Genomic DNA, 21249 nt, shown 5'->3' with positions numbered 1-21249 from the left:
GCCTACTGGCAGCGTGCACAAGAAACCTAGCGCTGGTTGGTCCAGTGGTTTGCAAGATTAGCCCAAGACATGCATGCAGACACAGACCCTCTTTTGGGCTCCCACAGGAACCATAGCGTAAAGGAAATGGGGCAAAGACATCCTAATTTAGCGATGCGAAATGTTGACTAAATAAATATTTGCCCAAAGGTCAGGCCAAATAGCATTCTAATGTAGATTGTTTTGGAGGGAACTAAAGCAACCAAAAATCCCTGCAGACAAAAGCTCTGTTCACCCAGAGGTGTGAATGCAGGGACACACATGCACACACCACACGCACCTGTGTAGACAGCTGGTTTGCCGGTGAGGGAAGACTTGTATAATAATACTGAACCGTCTCCAAGTCCACAGAGGATGTGTTTCCCATTGCCTATATAGGAACGACAAGAAAAGAGACAATAGTTTCATTATAATTTGATGTGGATTTTAAAGCTATAACCACTGCAACCCTATTTTATACCAATTACCACGGTGTCAGGTAGCTAAAATAGCCAAACTACTGTAGATTGGCTATTTGCCCTAGTTTTTGAACATTTTAGAAAGAAAAAAAAGTTGATTTATTACAAAATATATAAATAAATCATATTCCAAAAATATGAACACGAGTTTGAAAGAAACATTATGAAGTTAGAGCTACAGTCTTATTGTTTCATCCTGGACTCCAGGTCTACTACACATATATTTATGATATTAATTTATGACAATGATTATGTACAGTATTGGTGGCTGGTGCAATGGACACTCACCTGAGTATTGAAAGCAACAGACTGGTTTCTTGGCGATGCTTAGTTTAGTGTGTGGAACACTGGGTGCAGTGCTGTTTGCTGGATAATCTCTGAGCTTCCATCCTCTGACAAAGATAAATAAACAGACGTCTTTGTTCCATGAAAAATGATTTTTTTGCATGTTTATTGCAAAGTTGGATGGTTAGAAGGAATACTCACATTCTCTTGTTAGTCTTTGTAGTGTGTGAAGTCTTCTGAATATTCGTCTTGGGTGAAAACATATTTCTTCTGAAAAGCAGCAGTTTAAAATGTGCACTGAGGTTCAACTACTGCAGACATTTATTGTTCCTGTCATAACAAATGTACCAGTATAAATAAAGGATTTGCATTAAAGTCATGAGTTAGAAATGTTTGCGTCTGTTTGAGATGGAAATCTGTTGTTTGTGTTTTCCACTGAAAGCCAGCATGAATAATGGTGTAACATGCACCCCTCCACCAATACATAGTGAGAGTGGTCCAAGTAGAAGCCCAATTAGCTGCACAACGGTCTCGTGTGCCAAAAATAGACGATCTACAAGCTCAAAATGCATTGCGTTGAGAGCTTGCACTAAAAATGGCTGATCTGCAGATCAGCCATTTTCAGTGTGCGATGCCAGCACGCAACTAAGTATATAAATCAGGTTTCAGCGTTTATGCTATTCATTGACCTGGCTCGAACAAATGGAAATATTAAATAATCAAAAGTCAAATGTGAAATATGAATCCTCCCTGAACGCTAGTATGTAGGAGGCCACCAGCCACGTATCCCAGTCCATGGACCTACCGAGGAGAGCTGGTGTATCCTGATGACCTCACATTGGAATGGAAGACCAGGGGCTGTTCCCTCACACCTCCTATGTCAAAACATAAGAAAGATAATGAGACGTGCCATCCAGAACGATTTGTGAATATGAAGTACAGCTACAGCAAGAAGATGATACTCAAGCTGAAAGTAAAAGGATATATTATTCCAACTATAAAGATCAAAGACACTATTGAACAGTCAGGTCCTTTTGCTCTTGAGTATGAACCAAGTCAAAACAATCAAAAGACCTGCCATCTCTGGTTTACATCCTGTATCTGCGTGAAGTAGACGTCCGTCCACGTTTTTAGGAGACCGGAAGCAGGGTGGAGTGAATTCATTCCAATGGAAGGGGTGAACGTGAACACATTCTTTAGCCCCATTAGCCCACAATTTGTAGGATTTGTGTACCATTTTGCCTCTAGTGGCTCCAATTAGGATGGCAGATGTTCATAAATTAACCATCTTTGGTATGAAGTTAGCCTGATGATCAGACTGAAGCTGCTTGGAGTGGGCTAGTAATAACAGCAACATGGCTGTCTTCTGACAATGCTCAGTAGTTAAAAATCCTTATATAGCAACTTCTTCATTAAACCTTACTACTGTCCATTATTATCATCATCATCATCATCATTAGGGAAATACAAATAATTGTATTGGCATGTGATCTTCGGGGGTTGTGACTGTGAGAATGGAGGTCCAAACCTGGGTAGGCTGGCCACTTAGTAAAATCCTGAGTGTTCGCTACGGTTGCATTTGGTTCCATTTTGTACACCGTCAGAGTCAAACGAACACGGAGGATTTAACAGTGCAGCTCATGCAGCCCAGGAGACAACTTAAGTGCATAAACCACAAACTCTGTGGGACTGAGCGGATTCCTCCTCCCCCCCCCCCCCCCCACCCCCCATTCGCTTGTCAGTGCCTTCGCTATACCAGTGAGCTCAGTTTTTCCACGACCATTAAAATGCATGTGGCTTTCCAAAAGCAATCCTCCCGAATGCAGGCCGCGTCAGAAAGAGTCACATCGTCCCTGCCTGGTAACTCAGCAATGGAAGCTGCTATAGAACAGAACTGAACCATTTCATCGCATTAACACCAACTCAGCAGCTACTTGTGGCGGTAAATCAATAACAAGTCGTGTGGTTATTGAAAAATAATGCACTAGGCTTACTAAATTAAATAATGTGTGGTTAGGCCTCCACAGATTATTTTTCGATACGATTATCCTGCTTAAACCACTGGGAACTTTCTTGCCAATGAAACGAAGCTGTGTTGCCACGGTTTTCGAAAACCTTGCGATAAATGCATCACCTAATTGTGAGTGACCTTGTAGATTGTCTATTTTTGGCGTGTGACACCAGCGCACAATGGCGTATAAATCAGGCCTTACTACTACTAAGTGGGAGGAGCCGTACTAACAGAAATGAGTCAGTCAGCCCGACATTAGGCACGTCTTTTATATACACACTGTATACACAAACGTGACACAATGCAGCAGTGGTCCTGAACCCCCGAACTGCTCCCAATGAGCAGGTTGATACCTGCCATTGGTCTTTGAATGTGTTACACATTTTTAAGAGCTTCGGACAAAGGCGCTATATGGTTGCATTTACGGTATACCGTAAATGCAACCATAAAAGCTGACACTCTTTTCAGTGAATCTCTTAGTCACATTGTTCTTGTTAAGTTTAACAGAGCTCTGCCAGCTCATTCAAGCCTAATACCTCCCCTGGCTAATCCGGGGATATCCCGGTGTATAAGTGGTAGAAGTTTGGATTCCCATACAGGTTCAAATCACATACAGGACTGTACCTGACAATGACCATTTAGGCTGAAACTTGAGAGCATATAACATTTTCAGATGCACCTGCAGCAAGTACAGTGATATCAAGGTCTTTTTAGAGAGGTCAAGACGCGTACAATGGACTCCATCTTACTTTGATGCAGGTCCTCGAAAGTATGCATGTGCAGTAAGACCCGGTGGCATCCAGTTTGAAGCCATGCGTTTTGCGATCACATGATCAGGATGGCACATGATGTGAGATATGACAAGCATCCTTCCTTTCAGTGTCCTCACGCCATATGCTGGGCCAATTTGTGCAATGTACAACTTGGGGTCTTACTGTGCATTCATACTTTTGTGGACCTGCATCAAAGCAAGATGGATTCCATCGTACACGTCTTCGCTTCCAGACCCCTCTCTAAAAAAAGACCTTGCTGTAGATAAGGCACCTAATGTGTTTGTGCTTTCTGTTGCAGGGAGGCTGGGTCCAGAGCCACACCCAAGACCACACTCTCTGGTGTTTACACCAACGTCGTTGAGTGTTTGTTAATGTCTGATTCATTTACGGTTTCTACTCCTGTCGATGTCAGTCACTCGTTGACCGTTTGTTTGATGTACTTTGTGCTGGATTTGGAACATTAAAATAAAAACTTCTGTGTTGTATCGCTCCTTTGCCCCTGACTAATTGGTCAAAGTCATAAAACATATAACATATAACATAAAAAAGCAATAAAATCAACAATCTCATAATGCGTAGATTTGCCATGGAAAATATACGTTCTGGATTCCCAGAACTCCGGCTCTCCTGATCAGGGCCCAAATTAGGTTCTAAGAACCTGACAACTAACAATGGCATGGTTTGTACCCAATATCTATCTATAAATGCACCAAGTCTCTGTCTGGACACTGACAGACGATTTCCAACGATGCAAGTTGGAAATGCATGCCCCACCCAGACATAATAACTGGGTGGGGCATGCATTTCCAACTTGCATCGTTCCAAGTAGGCCAGTGCCCAACGGGCACCGCTGTAGAGGCTCCAACGGGCACCGCTCTAGTGCTTTTTAATGAGCAACACTGACCATGCCAACAATGCTGAAACAATACAGCATTCAACTTCAGCCCTCACGCTACTGTATATCAGTAAGACATCTGGCTCAAAAAGTGTAACAATTTATCATCACCCTCTCTAAAAGCCAACGCCGTGGCTTTACGACATGATTATAGCATACGAGGGTATGTGGCGACAGCAGAAAGCCATCCTACAGCTACGGTTCATTTCATGTAAAAACTGCTACATCAAGTTGCAGCTGTCAATCAGTGCTGGACTATTGGATTCCAGCATTGTGCTCAATGGAGGAAAACGTTCCATTCCTGGAGTCTCATAATTGCACCTCTTTTGAATGTATGTGCACTTTTTGTAGATACCCATGGGAATACGGAGGGGCAGGGCGAGGGGGGCTCTGTAGGAGTCAATGGATGTTTGTGGTTTGGGGTCTGACAGTGCATGCACAGCAGCAGCTCCGGTCTCGCCGGGAGATCGCCTACAAGTCTGGCACCAGCATCTCCTTTCACTCCAGCTGTGGTCGAGTCGTGCTCTTTAATTCTGGCTTTCTCGACTGTCTGTAATGGCAGCATGTAAACCGCAGCATAGCTACCGTCTCCAGCAGAAGAGTTCAGAGCTGCCAGGAGCTAATGATATACAAGTGTACCAGAAATGGCCTTACGAAGGATCTATTGGTGCCCATTTGAGAGACACACACACACACACACACACACACACACACACACACACACACACACACACACACACACACAAAGTCTTGACAAATATTACCTAGTTCACTATGCATTCATTGTGACAAGATCTGTCTGTCCTGTGCTACTACTGCAAACCACTACACTGAAATATGCAAGTCCATATTTGGAGGTCAGTATGATGTCATATTGAGAACGTCAGAGATTCTCTGGCAGAGGTATTCTCCCCCCCTGAGCCTCATACCTGACGCGTAATTATGGATCCCACTGCAGCTCCAGGAAAACCCCGCCCGTATGTCTTAATATCAGTGAGGAATCTCCTGTATTGAACGCGATGACGCTTGTCTGTACATTGATCCATTTAACTGTGAAAGTCTTACTGTACGTATATAGGCCAATAATGCTATTCCGGCTTTTTTGTATTATTTGCACTGGAATAAGGTGTGTAAAATTTGATATTTGGTGTGTGTGTGTGTGCGCGCGTGTGTATGTCTACTACGAGTCTCTCTCCCGTGACTGAACTTCTCACCCTATCTCTAAGGGAGATGCCAGCCACCCATCGAATTTCGGTCGGTTGTATTTGCAACCTTATTCTTTCGGTCATGACCCACACTTCATGACCAAGGGGCGGCGGTGGCTCAGGGGTAGAGTGGCTGGATGGTAACCGCAAGGTTGCCAGTTCAAACCTGCGAAGTGTCCTTGTCCATGTAAGATGACAATTGAATTTATAAGCCCCAAGCTGAATTAAAACAGTAGCACTGTGTTAGAAAAGCCAATTTGAAAGCCACATATGACGTATATATTCTCCATTCAAAATTGTGCGCATTTTCACGCGGAAAAGTGGCTTTTACTTTCCCTCTCCACACGCATGAGCAAACTGACACAGGCAATTAAATACAGCATATTAAGCCTAGTAACAGAAATCTGTTTTGATTACAATTATTTTCCCCTCCGGTCCGAGGGGGGGCCAGTACCCTACTTCCCTCAGCCATGGGGCAGGGTTTTCCTGTGGTTCTGAGCAGCAGGGGGCAGGGTTTTCCTGTGGTTCTGAGCAGCAGGGGGCAAGGTTTTCCTGGGGTTCTGAGCAGCAGGGGGCGGAGTTTTCCTGTGGTTCTGAGCAGCAGGGGGCGGAGTTTTCCTGTGGTTCTGAGCAGCAGGGGGCAAGGTTTTCCTGTGGTTCTGAGCAGCAGGGGGCGGAGTTTGCCTGGAGCTATGGTGGAATCCATAATAACGCATACCTGACACCTCACTGATGTATGAGTGAGGGTTTCAATTAGAGTTGAACTCAGTCTAGTTTCGGACAGCTATGAGGTCACAGGGACCGTACTGAACACCTGCTGTACTTCTAATCAGTTCATCCCTAAAGTCCAAGTGGACATTTGTGCCAAAGAAGGTGCAAGGCGTTGCTGAGATATGGCGTCCACAACAGTCTCCAGTCCAGCCACGGCTTAACATATTTTATTTAACCACTAAAGTCCTACTCTAAAGTGTTCAACAACAGCCGACTGCATTGCAAAGCGCTGTGAGCTTGTAGATCTGTTACTTTTCCAATAGGTTTGTCTATAATGACATGCCCAAAACAGGTATGCCAGGTTTAGATTGGTTACAAATTGGGACGCTGAATTGGGGCTTCATAATTCCTCAAAAGGGTAAAGAAAAAGTCAAATGACGGGCTCTAGTTTGAATCACAACAGAAATGCTGCAGACCTTTCTTTGTGGGTTCCTTCTGTTTGAAGGCAGCATGCAGAGGAGATTCCAGCAGTGGGGGAGCACTGTAAAGGAGACAGAGTTACTGGAAACGAACAGGCACAGCATTTTCCATAGTTATGGATTATTATTAGTCCCCTCTCATTCTCTGCACAGCACTATAATGGTTGACTCGTGAAAAACCAGAGGACGTGGATGTTTATAATAAGCTAATTTAATATGGAAATGTCAGTGCTGGGTCGGGGGTTCTGGGAATGAGGCCAGGTGTAATGTAAGCTATATCCACATGCCCTCACACCGGAGGCCAGTCAGGTGCCCATAGAGCCTGAACCATGCCAGAGGTTTGGGTCCGATGGCGTTTCGATTTTGGAGAGTCCTAGAACATCCATTACTGATGTTTTGCTACCGATATTTTGAAAAATAAAACGTGCCTTGCTGAGGCAGACAAAAGAGCCCTCATTGTGTGTGTTTGGTTAGGTTTTGCTTGCGCAACAAGTTGGCATCTTCAATTACACTTACCAAAATGTTGCTACTGCTCCGTAATTACAGGTTTACAAAACCAGAGACGTGCAGGGCAGTGAATGCTGAGCGAATACATGGCGATGAAATGATCACATTCTGTTTCTGTTATTTACACAAGTATATTTGTGAACATTCACCACAGTATTCCAACACAGAAACCAGGTGACGTCACATAATGAAGTGATTAAGTGATCGTTGCCTGTCCTCGTTTATGTTCGCGACAGTTCAGGCATTCATAATATGCTAATCTGGTGGCTTTTGTTAGAGAAATGGCAGAGTTACCGCTTTGCAGATTTCCGTGATCGGACACAGGGACATAGCACCGCTCAAAAAATAACTGATATGCTAAACTCACAACGTTGTGAGCTGGGTGGAATGGCTATTTTCCAATAGCTGAAGTATAAAATAGGGTTGAAGTGTTGCTCATTTTGCTGGGGACCCCCTGGAACCCCCAAAGGACCCCTGGGGGTCCCCGCCAGACCCCACCTTGAGAACAACTGATCTACAAGTTCCCAACACACCACCCAGTCACAAGGGAATACATACTGTCCAGTAAGGGAAAATTGGCAAAGTTTGTTAATACAGCATCACAATCATCATAACTTTGCCTATTCAAAAATAGCAGATATACAAGCTCACAGCACGTCACTTGGTGCCATGTTGTGAGCTTGTACATCCGCCATTTAACATTTCAAACAACATTTCAAACATTTTTTTTAACACATATCTTCTCTTCTGGGCGTCCCTGGAGCAAAACATAGTCTTCTACGGTATCTATAGCTAACAGACTGGACAGATTAATGCTGGGTGGTTATGCATCATTACCTTGGGACCACTGTGAGGTCTTCACCTCCTGTCCAGTTCGGCCTCAGGAGGTCACGCCGGCCATCTACGGAGTCTGGCATTTGGACCTCCAGCAGGACCACACAAGGAGCGAACATGGAGCTCACTAAGCACACCGTCTGTGGCCCAGGGCAGAGGAGGCACATTTAAGCAAGCATATAAGCATTTAAGCCATATTTTATACTTTGAGGGGTGCTAGCCCCTCCTATGCCCAGCTTTCCGGGTTTGTGTAAACACAAACATTGAAGACAAAAGTGAAGACGGATGCAAACTGTGATTGGCCGGAATGCTTGGGTGAGAGATGTGCCATTGGTTGAGCATCGCATAACGATTGTGCCACGGGTACCCCATAGCGATGATTTGATTGGCTGAGCAAAGTATATACATTGTAAGAGTGAAGACTGAAAAGTGAGGGTGCAAATTGTGATTGGCCAGAATGAGATGATTTATGATGATGTATGATGATAAGAGCGCCCCTCACTTCACACAGGTGTGATTTCTTTATTGTGCATCGTACGGCGGTGCACAATACAAAGAAATCACACCCGTGTGAAGTGAGGGGCACTAATATTAAATACTAATATTAAAGTCTAACTCATGTTGCTATGAAACAAACGGTGACAAAACATAACTTAACTTTATTGTTAATGGCATTTAATGTTTGTGTTAGGGACAAGATGACGTACATTAAACCTGTATATAGGAGGGGCTAGCGCCCCTCAAAAACGGAGAAATAAATGAATTATTAAAAGTAAAAAAAAAAAATTGCATTGTAGTTTGTTTTTTAAAGAAGAAGAAACCAATTAAGCTTAGGTTGAAAATTAATGTATAGGCATAAATAAATAAAGAGGAGGGCAAGAGAAGGTATGAAGCTTTTACTTTGCTCCGTAAGTAGCACATAATTGCATCGTTGCTGGAGCAGAAACATTCACTTTACTTCAGCATGCACTGCAGGGCAGGCCACAGTCAAGCCTCGTAAAAGCTTTTACATTTCTCATAATCTTGGCCTCGTGAAACCGTAAACTGCTAATTGCAGTGTTATAAAAATACCAAAGGTTTGATGGATGTGCATCACTGCATCCTATGATATTCAAAATCAGTATAGGAAACAAAAGCAATGCATCCACATGTAATATGTCTACAGAATGTTCTAGCAGGAGAATCTTCCTACTTGTATCCTCAAGTAGGAAGATTCCTCTGTCTGTCCTCAGCCATTTTCCCCCGCAGCAGTTTGGCCAGTCTAGCTGAAATTGCACACAGGCATTGACCATTGGCATATCGTTGCTGTCAGGTGCATGTCCAAAACTTTCCAGGAAAACAAGAAAATGGCAGATCTACAAGCTCAAAATGCATTTTGAGGGTGGTGCAGTCACGGTCCCATAGCCTGGACAGACAGTGGGTGGAAATATGAGTATGGACCGGTGTTGACAGCAAATTTTTGAATAAAATTCACATTTTAGTCATCTGAAATGTTTTACTTTTATGATATTTAGTAGACTAAAGCTACAGTTGATTTAGTCTCGACTAAATCAACTTGGTGGGCCTTGATGGCATCACAATGCCTGATTTATACATTTGTGCCGAAAATAGCCGATCTCCAAGCTCACACCACGTTGCTCTGCAAAGTGTTGTGAGCTTGTCGATCTGCTATTTTCGAAGCATGACACCTGCACACAGCCAAGCGTAAAATGACTTAGTCTTAGTTCTACTGGATCTCTTCTCCACTAGTCCCTCCAACATTTTAGTCTAGTTTTTATTTGTTGACGAAAATGTCAGTACATTTCGTCCTAGTTTTATATATGAAATCTATGAAATTAACGAAATTATTATGGACTAGTGTTAATAGAAGATTGAGGGGACGTACAGTTGTCTAATGTCAATATATTCCACAATTGTATGTATTTGTTGTCAACATACATTAATATTAGAGATACTTACGCTGTTCTGTCTTCCTGGAGAGATGGACCATGACCCTGCCATGGAGATGTTGACCTTGGGGAACTCTGTGAACAAACAAAACGCACATGTACATACTGTATGTACTGTACTGTATGCACCCTACTGTAGCTGTATCAGGCATTCTATCTCCTTGTTCATGGCTATGTTATGGTTATGTATGGTTCCATTGGTGCACGCTCAGTTAAAGGGCACTATCTAACCTTTTTTTTAACCCATTTAGGCCTGACGTTGAAATTAAAGCCGGCAAGTCTTCTATCTTTATTAAATATCCATGTTTCTATGTCAGTTGTTCTCAAACATATTCATGTCAAGGAACCCCAAATATATACAGTATATGACATTGGCCGCCGACCCCGATCTGAATATATGTTGTTCCAGGGACCCTCTCAGTAGCAAATATTTGAGTTTAAAAACTCGCTCTGAAAGAACATATATTCATAGCAGACCTACAAGCTCTTGTTAACACAATATAATTTATACAATCAGGGTGATTGTATTTTGTCTCGCTGCCCTTCTATTGAGACATTTAGGTCATGTCAAATGCTGCGTTCACACTTCACACAGGCAAATACAAGACACAAAGATACAAAAGCTACACAGCGTATTTCTATTTTTGAGGGGCGCTAATGTTCGTTTTAAAAACGCCAATGAAGGGAACGTTTACATCATATTGTCCCTCATTATGTCATATTGTCTCTTTATTGTTAGTGGCATTTAATGTTTGTGTTGGCACTGTTTGTTTTACATCACCATTACATCACCTAATCAACATGAGTGAGACTTTTATATATTAGTGCCCCTCACTTCACACGGGTGTGATTTTTAAGTTGAAACCAGCTCTCAACGCTTTTGTAGCTTTGTTGCTTATGCAGCAGCTACAAAACGTTGGATGCATCTTTATGTTGCTATGGCTTCCATTGACAATGAACGGTAGACTGCATCTTTGCCATCTGCCCATGTGAATGCAGCAAAGGATCATGTCTCACCTAGTAGACACAGGATCTGACACACGTTTTGACCTGAAGGTCACAATTCAATTCATCCCCACAAGCACACATACAGGTTATATTAGCTCAATGGCAAAAAACTAAATATCAGCACTTACTTTCAAGAGGTAGAAGAGGAAAGTTACATAGTGCAGCTTTAAGGGTTTTACTGCATAGCACAGAGGTTGCCATATCCTCGCGGCCCAACCGTGGACCCTGGCTCACAGGTTGGGAATCACTGGCATAGCGTACCTTTAAAACATAAGACAGCGAGGAGGTCTGAGGTTGCCAGGTCAACCAGGTACAAGCCATCAGAGCTTCCAATCCACAAGCAGCCGTTTCTCCTGCAAGGGACCGATAGGAAAGGAAAACTAACTTAAATTAAAATAGCGGAATCTATTTTCGAGCGAGATGTCGTACGACAACGTATAAAATTTAAATAAAGAAAGAAAAATCTGGTTTGTGGTTAAAGGAGGACTTGGCTCCAAAAGGGCATCTGAGCAGGGAAGACAATGTAACCACATACTGAAGGAAAACATGCGCATGTGATGGAATGGCAAGCAGTGCACACCATGGGCCTGAGGTTCGATCCAAGTCTGGATTTTCCCTTCACTTAATGCAGTGTAAATCATGTAGGCTTTACACACAAGATGATGGAAACTGTTGCCACCTCACGCTGCCATACAAAGACGGTGGGGTGAGGTGAGGTGAGGAGCAGTGAGGAGAAGATTGTTTTTTTTAAAACCTCTTTGACACCATATCAACCAAAGTATCGTATCGCCATAAGAACTATATTGTTATCTAAATCTGACCATTTCACCTGCTAAAATTCCTGACACAAATATGCACATTTGGCCATGGTGGTTAGCGATATGTCTCCGCTGTAGTGCAGGCTGAAGCCTCTGACTGGAACGAGAGTGGAGTGTAGATGGCGCTTTGAGATCATTTGTCCTAACATAATAAATTAAGGTCACAGGCTGGGGTTTGAAACAAGTTCCTCCTTAAGCTGGCAGCATCACATGTTTTGACAGCGTGAAGTAGTTAATGCCACTAAGGTTTCCTCTGAACGTTATGGAAACACGCATAGCCATTAAGCTGTACTAATAAAGAAGATGTGCTTTTAAAACTGCTGCCAGACTTAGTTGACAGCATGACATTAAGTGTAGCGATAGAACATATAGCAATACATGTATTATGACATACTAAACTATAATTTGGATGTCCGAATATATATTACATTCTTTTCCCGGAACAATTTGGGCTTGCGACTGTGGCTGTGTCAAATAATTGCGCAAAACAGTTTTAGTTGGTGAAGTCACATTAGATGACAAACAATAATGGCAGTTGCAACACAAGCACAATATTATGTTTAGATCAGTGGTTCTCAACCTTTTTAGTCCTCCAAAATAATCATATTTGAACTGGGGACCCACCCAACCCACCCTGACAAGCACACGGAATGTAGGAGTTGAGGCATTACATAATTTACATTTAGTTTGACTTGAAAATGGCAGATCTGCAAGCTTTTAGATCGGCCATTTAAAAAAATGTTGCCTCTTTTGACAAGTACACTAATTAAACGTTTCTTTTGCAAGTAAATGCTGTAGTACAATCATAAGTACACCATTGATGTGTGATGTAAATTTGGTGGTGATATTCTGCCTATGAATGGAAGTTATTGAATATTTTCACGTCCGGTGTTGCACTTTGTAGACGGTCCCTAACCACTACCCCTCTGCTGCCCATGGAGATATAAGCTATTAAACGGTGAACGCGGAGGTTGGCTTTTTGGACAAAGCAAGTTGTAGTTTGTTCTTATAATCAGGTTAAGAATGAGATGTTTTGTGTGATTTAAGAAAACAGGGTTTAAGTCCACCCGGACGGGGAATTGCCTTGGCAACAGTTACAATCCTGTGCACTTTTATATCTGTTGGATCATAACATTATGAATACTGTCGTAGTCAGTGTCCAGGCTTTCAGCGTGCATGTAGCCTATATGGCACGGTGGTTGAGGAGGGAGTGGACAGTGTGGTGTCGAAACAGCGTGTGTTCACGTTAACATGCCCCCGTCCAACTGCCAGAGCTGGCTTTCAGGTGCCTGTGCCACGCAACTCCTGCGTTGTTATGTCGACTGACGCAAGAGTAGCTGTAGTATCAGGGTCCGAGTTGTTGTCCCCGCGTGGGTCTGTTGCGCGGAAAAGTGTGTCCCTGTATTAATCTGTGTCCGGCCAAACATGCATTTCACTGGTGACACGTGATTTGCGGGGAGAGGAGTTGTTTTTGACGCAATTTTATTGAATTAAGATGAACGTTAGAATGTTTGCCGTGTGTAATGAGGGGCAGATTAAGGGTGTAGGATAGGGCTGTGCGGTGCTTAGCCTGGGCATCATTTCATTTCGGTATATGATCCGGTCGGGAGCAGATGATATCGTTACGTCATGTTGTAATATTGGAAGGTTCCTTTTCCCTCAATAAAAGCTCTCGTAGCCTGTAGCTTTTATTGAGAAAAATGGGTTTGAGGGAAAAGGAAATTGCCGCCCGTTGTTCCTGCCTGTCGACTACAAAACAATACTACAACATGACGTACCGATATCATCCGCTCCCGAGAGGATCATACGGACTTTTGAAACAGAGACCAGGCTTTCCTCCGAGGTGGTGGAAAGCCTGGTGAGGCGAGGTTATGCGGCGCTAGGTTCCGTGAGGCGGTCCGTGCGTCGTGACGTTGTGAGGAGGCTGTCTTGCTCTATGCCAAGGAAGTATTCTGACTGAAAGACAGCGACCGAGCGAAATAGACAGCGAGCGAGCGACCGCTAAATTATTAGATAGATAGTTTGTTCATTACTTTAGATTTTCTTTTCTTGCCTTCTTTTTTCTTAAAAAGTTTCTTAAAAGTTCTTAAATTTTCATAATACCCCTGCATAGGTATTATTAAAAAAGACTGTCAAACCTGTTTTTCTCCATATCTCCAGTGCCAGTCAGCGAGCTGCAAAATGACATTCTGAGGACAGGTTTTGAAGTCTCCACTATATCAGAATGTGTTTGCTCTTCTTGCATGACTCCTAGAGGGACACATTTATATACAGTAGTTACACCAATGTAAGGGGCAGTGTTCATTTTGACAGTAAATTTGGATTAACTAATTTACCGCCAACACCATCTGGTGTCTATAAATTGTGTAATCCAGGACCGCCAGCACGGTAGTTCATTCTTTATGAGGGACCGTATTATTTTGAAAGCCGTTTCACTCAGAAACCAAGAAGCAGGAAGTGAATAATCGCTATGTAACAGGTCCCACGAATGTTATTTAATTCCAGTTCATCAAAAAAAAGACAACGTTTCGATCCAAATGGATCTTTGTCAGGTCAGTCACTAGACCTGACGAAGATCCATTTGGATCGAAACGTTGTCGTTTTTTCAATAAAGTAATACTTTACCAAAATAATGCTGTGCGGGCCCTACCTCCTTCCAGTAGTACAGTGACAGTACAGTACAGGGACCCCAACACGATAACTCTTTCATTTCTCAACCGTTTCTCAAACCCTTCGCTCAGTCAGTCACGCCTCCATATATGGTTGTCAGTCCATCACGCCTCGTGACACGTCACACCACCATATATGGCCGTCAGTCATCATGCCTCGTGACATGCTCCATATATAGCCGTCTCCATATATGAAGATCACAACACTGACCTCATCAAACCCTGGATAGCCATACATGGAGAAGACTGTATCATCACCTAGATCTGCATATTTTGACTGATACATGTCCATTTAAACTCTAGACTTACTCGGCCCAAAGTTATTAGTGTAGCCGCGCCCAGCAGCCGGCAAAAACTAGAGCTCTCAGCAGGCCCGACCTGGGCCCTCATCAAACCTTGTACACTCAAGACACTGCCACCCTTAGATCTCCATATATGGAGCTGACCTGTTCTGACATTCCATATTATGATGATCTGACCTCATCAAACCCTGTACACTCAAGACAGACCACTTTCACTCCTGCTTGTTACTTTGACACACCTGTAACACCACCTGGCCTGTTGGCAGCAGCAGTGTTGAGCTGCCTTTCAAGTCTCTTTTGCATCTTCTGAAGGTCCATCCTGGTAACCAAGTGACACTTGTGATCATCAGGGAGAGAAAAGCACCACACCTAAAGCAGAGCATGGATTGATTTGTGTTAATTAAGGGGGGGGGGTCATCATTGGGTTTTGGCGATAGTTATCATCCGTATGATCATCCGTATGAGAGGCAGTTCATGGTAGGGCTGCACATTTCATCGAAAACTATACAAAAATCGTGGTTTCATGATTATGTCATTGTGAAGCTTGCCAATAAATTCAAGCATCTTATTTGGTCAGCTGATGCATCTTATGCTCATCGCCTTGGCATTAATCAAGCAGAACATTGTACAATCCATTTCCATAACAACCACTGTCACCCCCTTTGGCGTCCCCATTTACGCTTCAAACATTTTCAAAAACACCCAAAGCACAAATCAGGCACACGTGGTTAATAATCTAATTTATTATTAAATAAATAACAAACAATCAGGATTATCATATTATGCTAGCCACAAGGGAGCAACCGTAGTTTGTGCATGTGACTGACCTGTCCCTCAGAAGAGCCAGTGATGAGCTGCCTGCTGTCCTCCAGGAAACATACGCTGAGCAATGGAGATGCTGTGCACCACACACACACACACACACACACACACACACGCACACGCTGAGCAAATGCTGTGCAAAAATGGTTCTCAACATTTTTCGGGCCGTGACCCCCGAAAGCAATCGAATAAGCGAATTAGCACAAAAACCCAACCCCCATTGAGGGATTATTGCGAATGCAGTGAGCACTTACTACCAGTAAGACGCGCAAACGCGGGAAGCGAACGCAGCTCGTACATATTTGGGTTTTGGACGTCTCATAGTAAGTGCTCACTGCATTCGCAATGAGACCTAGCAGATCATGTCTGTGTGTCTGTGTGTGCACCTTCGTCTAGGGTGAAGGAACACAACGTAATATGAGAGGAGAAAGGGTTGAAAAAGAACTTAAATTGCCAATAATGCGCTTTTGCACAAAATAACACCTGGACCTCTTTGGTGGGGATGTAACAACAACAAATAAAAAGGTAAGAAAGCCTTCTAGGATGGAATTCTCCTTTAACATCAGAGTCATCAGACTAGTTAGTTATTCATTTCTGTATTTTTGCAACATTCAATAAATTAATAAGTGTACAATGTATTAATATCTCATAGTGTGAGTGACATAAATGCATTAAATTCATACACTTTACACTACATTAACATTCACGTTTCCAGTTCATATCATACCTGAGAGGACAAAGGACTGGTAGTAGACACATTCTGTTGTTAAATCCCATACCTGCAATAAAGGAATACAGCTAAGTATCCGTTCTACGCATCTTGCAACACAATATGTCACAAGTAACGCATTTCCTTGTGTAGTGTAGCTACATATAGTGGTTCTCTAACCTTTTTATGTCAAGGACCCCCAAATTGACACTTACTAACCCATTTGAAAAGATATGCCAGGGATAAGAGAAGATTATTAGGGGCTCCATTTAATGGAATTTCTATCTCTAGGACCCCAATGAATTTATATTGTAAAAGCAATGTTAATTGTTACAGAGAAATAAGGGTCCATTTGGTTCCTATCTATCTAAATTTAGCTGGGGACCCCCTGGAACTCCTTCGATGACTCCTTGTACTAAGTAAAAGTTCTGTTTGACAGGATTATCTGAATTGTAAACAATAGTACCTTGAATGTTCGGTCCTCTGACGTGGTAACTAGAATGTCAATGTTCCAGGGACAGAACTCGGCACATGTCAGTGGACCCAGATGACCAGTCAATGTACACATCACATCCTCTTTCTGGAGATGAGAAAAAAAGATGACCAATTCATTTTCATTCTGTGGGGCAGCCTTAGCATAGTGCAGTGAGTTCTTGAATATTTTAATTTCAAGGACCTGTACAGGACCTGTACAGGACCTGTACAGGCCTGTAAGGGTCCATTTTGCACCTGACCCTGGTCCAATTTGAGAACTAGCTCAGTGGGTACTGGGTAGGCCATATTGTATTCAGAAGGTCACCGGTTCGCCTCCCGGCCAGCCCAGTACTAGTACTTGTCGAAGTGTCCATGAGCAAGACAATTAACCCCTAACGCCCTGCACTGTCTCATGCTGTAGTATGAGACAGTGAATTACAAATTCTGTGTTACATGTCCTACCTTGGAGCTCAGTATGTACACAGTGTTTCGAGAGCAGGCAGCTATGCGTTGATCAAACAAACTGAAAGCAAGGTAGTCCACTTCACCCAGTGAAGTCCCAATGATGGTTCCAGCTGCAATCCTGCCTGTAAACAGTAACATTTGCACTGCAGTCCATTATGCCAACCGACAATACTGTAAGACCTAACAAATAAAAGGCTAAAGTGAATTTAAATACAAGATGCCATAATGAACATGACACAGCTGATAGCAACTCTTAAGTTTGTTCTTTGGGTGCCCTCTGGTGGTGACCTGGGACCATAGCAGGTGTAAAAACCAGTTTACACAAATCTCAGAGGCATTTCAAAGAGGTTGTTCAACAGCAAGTAGCAAATTGTTGCCATAGTGATTACAATGCTGTTTCCACCATTGTTGAACTAGAAATATAATGAATCAATTTAGGAATCTTAGCCTGTTAATCATAGTATGCATGTTGACCGACCATGGCAAACACAGAGACATGTTTTCAATCAATGTCTTTTCTTACCCTCTGCTGCTCTCTTCTGACAGCGCTCAATATCCCACACTATGATGTAATCAGCCGAGGCAGAGCACAGAAGAACTGGGTCTTTACCCGTTCCAAAAACCATGGCAGTTATGTCCCCATGGTGACCTGTAAGTAGTAAGGGCTGCAGCAGACAATACAGACACATAAATGTAAAACAACTGCCTGTATGAGCCACTTAATCCACATATACGTCATTGTACGATGAATAAAGAAAGCAGCTGATTTTTGTTTTGTTTTGTTTTAACATTGTTTGCAATGTTAAAACATTTCTGGCCATATTAACATTTCTGTTTTCGTCAATAACCAATATTTATCGATGTCTGTATAAGTTCAAATGTTGTCCTGTTCCTTTGAAAAGGGCATATAAACACTGAATTTGAAAAAGCAATGCCAATTACAAAGATTTCCAATTTGTTGACCCTTTGGAAAGCTTAGTCAGAAAACACTGATTGAAACTGCAGAAGGGGTCATCAATATGTCTGCATATGGGCCGTGGCAAAGACTTGGTATCATTTGGGACAAATATTAGATGTTCTGTTTTACACATCATGTTCTTATTGTGATCATAATACCTAATTACGGAATGTCAAGTCTCCAGGTTTTTCTTTAGAATATGTACAACTGTGATTTACTATGACACTATGGCATGAGTCCACAAATGGTTCTCAGAATGTTTTATTTTCAAGGACCCCATGACTCAGAGTGTATACAAATGGAACCATATGGATCCATAATGGTCCATTTGGTTCACACATTGGCATGTGCCATTTGGCACATTAACATGACTCAAACATATTAATAATAGAAAATAAATTGTGTAAACAAACATTAATTTACACAACACTGTTATTGCTGTGAAACAAGTCTATGAATAATGAAGTTATTTATTAAATCTGTGAAAAAGTTTAATCTGCAACACAATTTTATGCAATATGTAGTGGGGGTCTCTGCTTCATCTCGCGACTCTCATGACACCTTGGCCTGGAATACATTGAAGACCCCCGCATTGATTACCCTAGCCCCTTTCGGAACCCTCGGTTATCTTTTCTGAAGTTTTTACGCAGTACCCTAGGGTCCCTGACAGCTTATTCGGCCCTGCATAGGATGCAGATGTACATACTCTCTGTTCACGGAGAGGGGCGGCGCCGCTTGAGTGTTGGTAAGATGCATAACACACCTATAGGAGACAACGGAAACGTGTACAAAACCGCATTAACCGCCGATGACGTTAAGTATTTTTAAACTTTTCTTGAAATGTTGGCTTCTCTGAAATTCTCTCTTCCTCACTTCCTTATTGACTTCCCATTGTACCGTCTCCCGCACCGAGACTGGCTAGCTGCATGGGTGCAGTACTTAGTTTAGACAGTTTTTGGTTTAGACTAGTCATTGGTTAGACCAGTCATTAGTCCTACAACTACAACCTATCTCAAACCCTCACCCTAACCTCCCACAGGGCACCAATGACTAGTCTAAACTAAGTATGCACCCCAGCTGGGTCCTAGTTGCTGCCTCTGATTGGCCGACCGTACATGCAGGATGTTTATAATGCTGTTGTGTCGTGGGAGGCGGGACATGGGAAGTAAGGAAGAGAGAATTTCAGAGAGCAAAACTTGAAAAAATAAAATACTTAACGGCATCGGCGGTTAATGCGGTTTCGTCCACGTTTCCGTTGTCTCCTATAGCTGTGTTATGCATCTTTGAAACATCTCACGCGGCGCTGCCGTGTGAACAGAGAGTATGTATCTGCATCCTATGGAGGGCGGAATAAGCTGTCAGGGACCCTAGGGTGCCGTGTCCAAACTTCAGAAAAAAGGTAACCGAGGGTTCCGAAAGGGTCTATGATTATATAGTATACTACCAGGATATACAGCGGCGAGCCATTTAACACTTATCTTTAGCTAAGATAAATATCATGCACACCCCTTTTAATTGCCATAAGGATTGTCTCACTCACCTTCTTGCTGGTGTTTGGGTTACTGTAAATGAGCAGTTCTTTGCAATTCAACGGTATGCAACAATGCGAGGCACAGCATGCGAGCTGCCGGTGAGACATCAGTCTGTCACAGGTCAACGACAGCATCTCAGTCATCATCATCATCATGGGTCCACTCCACCACAGACGTTCTTCTATAGGTTCTACTTCTAACAGACGGTTTCAAAAGAAAACGATGCCATTATCGATATCAAATGTAATACCAGCTGGGGAGGGGTCGGGGGAGTCCAATTGCAGACATGGCTCGATCGTTGACGTTATGGTGTAACAGTCAAGAAGACCAAGTTTGTTTGGAATTGGAAAGACGTCCTAGCTGTAATGCAACACGTTGGTTGCCATGGCACCGCAGAACAACATGCATTGTGCATGCTCTTCTCGATCAAACCACAAGATGACACCCAAGGCAAGCCAAAACAAGTCCCGGCCGGCGGCCCGTACGTTACTTTTTCTGTACCAATTAAGTAGACCTATTGTACAGCCGGTAGCCGCCTATCTGAACCTCCTCCTCTCTCCTCGGTTTCTTTTCACTCTATCGTATCATAAGCTAAATAAAGACACAATAATAGGTGCCAACTGCTATAAGTGCTTGAGTAGCCATTCGCCAATGGTTGCATTGCTAGTGGCCACTATAGCAATGCAACCATGCAGGCTCTTTGTATGAAATATTAATGTTTCCCACCCCCTCGAGTAGGCTATGACTATAAAGAGCAAATAAATTACCGTCATGGGTCAACATACAAGTCAGTATAATAGTCTGCATGCTCACCTCATGGTCTGAGAGCTTATAGCCTGGCTAATGAGCCAGACCGAAGTCTGGGCGTATTAGCCATGCAGGCTAAGCTTATAGTGCACATGTCCTGTCCGTCCGTGTTCACGTACGTGATGACCAGGTTTTCTCTCCTGGTGCTGGTGTAATTTTGTGTAGGCTACCATGGTGTTCAGTCTACTAGTACTTTCCCTCTACGATACGATGACAAGAGAGGCCAGAAAGAATTTACAGTTTTACACACAGCTGACACACACACACACACACACACGCACACACACACACACACACACACACACAGCAGTCACAGCTGATAGTGTGTAGGCAGAGTCAACTGCATGGAACTCTGCTAGAGTTTCGTTTCAAGTCTCTTAATTGCACTCTTTCTGAGAAGGTACCCCTCTTGAATACTCTTCCTCTTGGATGATGCAAAGCCTGGTAACGCGAGGTTATCTAGGATTAGTTGGATCATATGACAGCTGGTGAATATTCTCTGTCAGTGGCTAGAGGGCTAGACACGCACACACACACAC

General features: G+C 43.0%; 1 protein-coding gene across 1 annotated transcript in view; it reads right to left on the bottom strand.

The window, feature by feature from the left end:
- Positions 1 to 20835, bottom strand: part of wdr27 (WD repeat domain 27) — a gene marked incomplete at its 3' end in the record, with an annotated part of 79279 nt that extends 58444 nt beyond the window's left edge. Inside the window, exons 1-17 of the mRNA XM_080782977.1 lie at positions 20717 to 20835; positions 19912 to 20093; positions 17937 to 18078; positions 17411 to 17535; positions 16941 to 17054; positions 16493 to 16544; positions 15771 to 15841; positions 15183 to 15312; positions 14111 to 14222; positions 11416 to 11507; positions 10157 to 10221; positions 8201 to 8337; positions 6854 to 6918; positions 1588 to 1657; positions 984 to 1052; positions 786 to 889; positions 320 to 409 (exon numbers count right to left, since the gene is read on the bottom strand). Coding sequence (XP_080639103.1) covers positions 320 to 409; positions 786 to 889; positions 984 to 1052; positions 1588 to 1657; positions 6854 to 6918; positions 8201 to 8337; positions 10157 to 10221; positions 11416 to 11507; positions 14111 to 14222; positions 15183 to 15312; positions 15771 to 15841; positions 16493 to 16544; positions 16941 to 17054; positions 17411 to 17535; positions 17937 to 18078; positions 19912 to 20058 — 1585 coding nt within the window. The 5' untranslated portion in view covers positions 20059 to 20093; positions 20717 to 20835. The remainder of the gene's footprint in view (positions 1 to 319; positions 410 to 785; positions 890 to 983; positions 1053 to 1587; positions 1658 to 6853; positions 6919 to 8200; positions 8338 to 10156; positions 10222 to 11415; positions 11508 to 14110; positions 14223 to 15182; positions 15313 to 15770; positions 15842 to 16492; positions 16545 to 16940; positions 17055 to 17410; positions 17536 to 17936; positions 18079 to 19911; positions 20094 to 20716) is intronic.
- Between the last annotated feature and the right edge of the window lie 414 nt (positions 20836 to 21249).

Source organism: Protomyctophum bolini, assembly GCF_963924005.1.
Source record: "Protomyctophum bolini genome assembly, chromosome: 14".
NCBI classification, from domain to species: domain Eukaryota; kingdom Metazoa; phylum Chordata; class Actinopteri; order Myctophiformes; family Myctophidae; genus Protomyctophum; species Protomyctophum bolini.
This window is presented reverse-complemented; position numbering and strand designations above follow the sequence as displayed.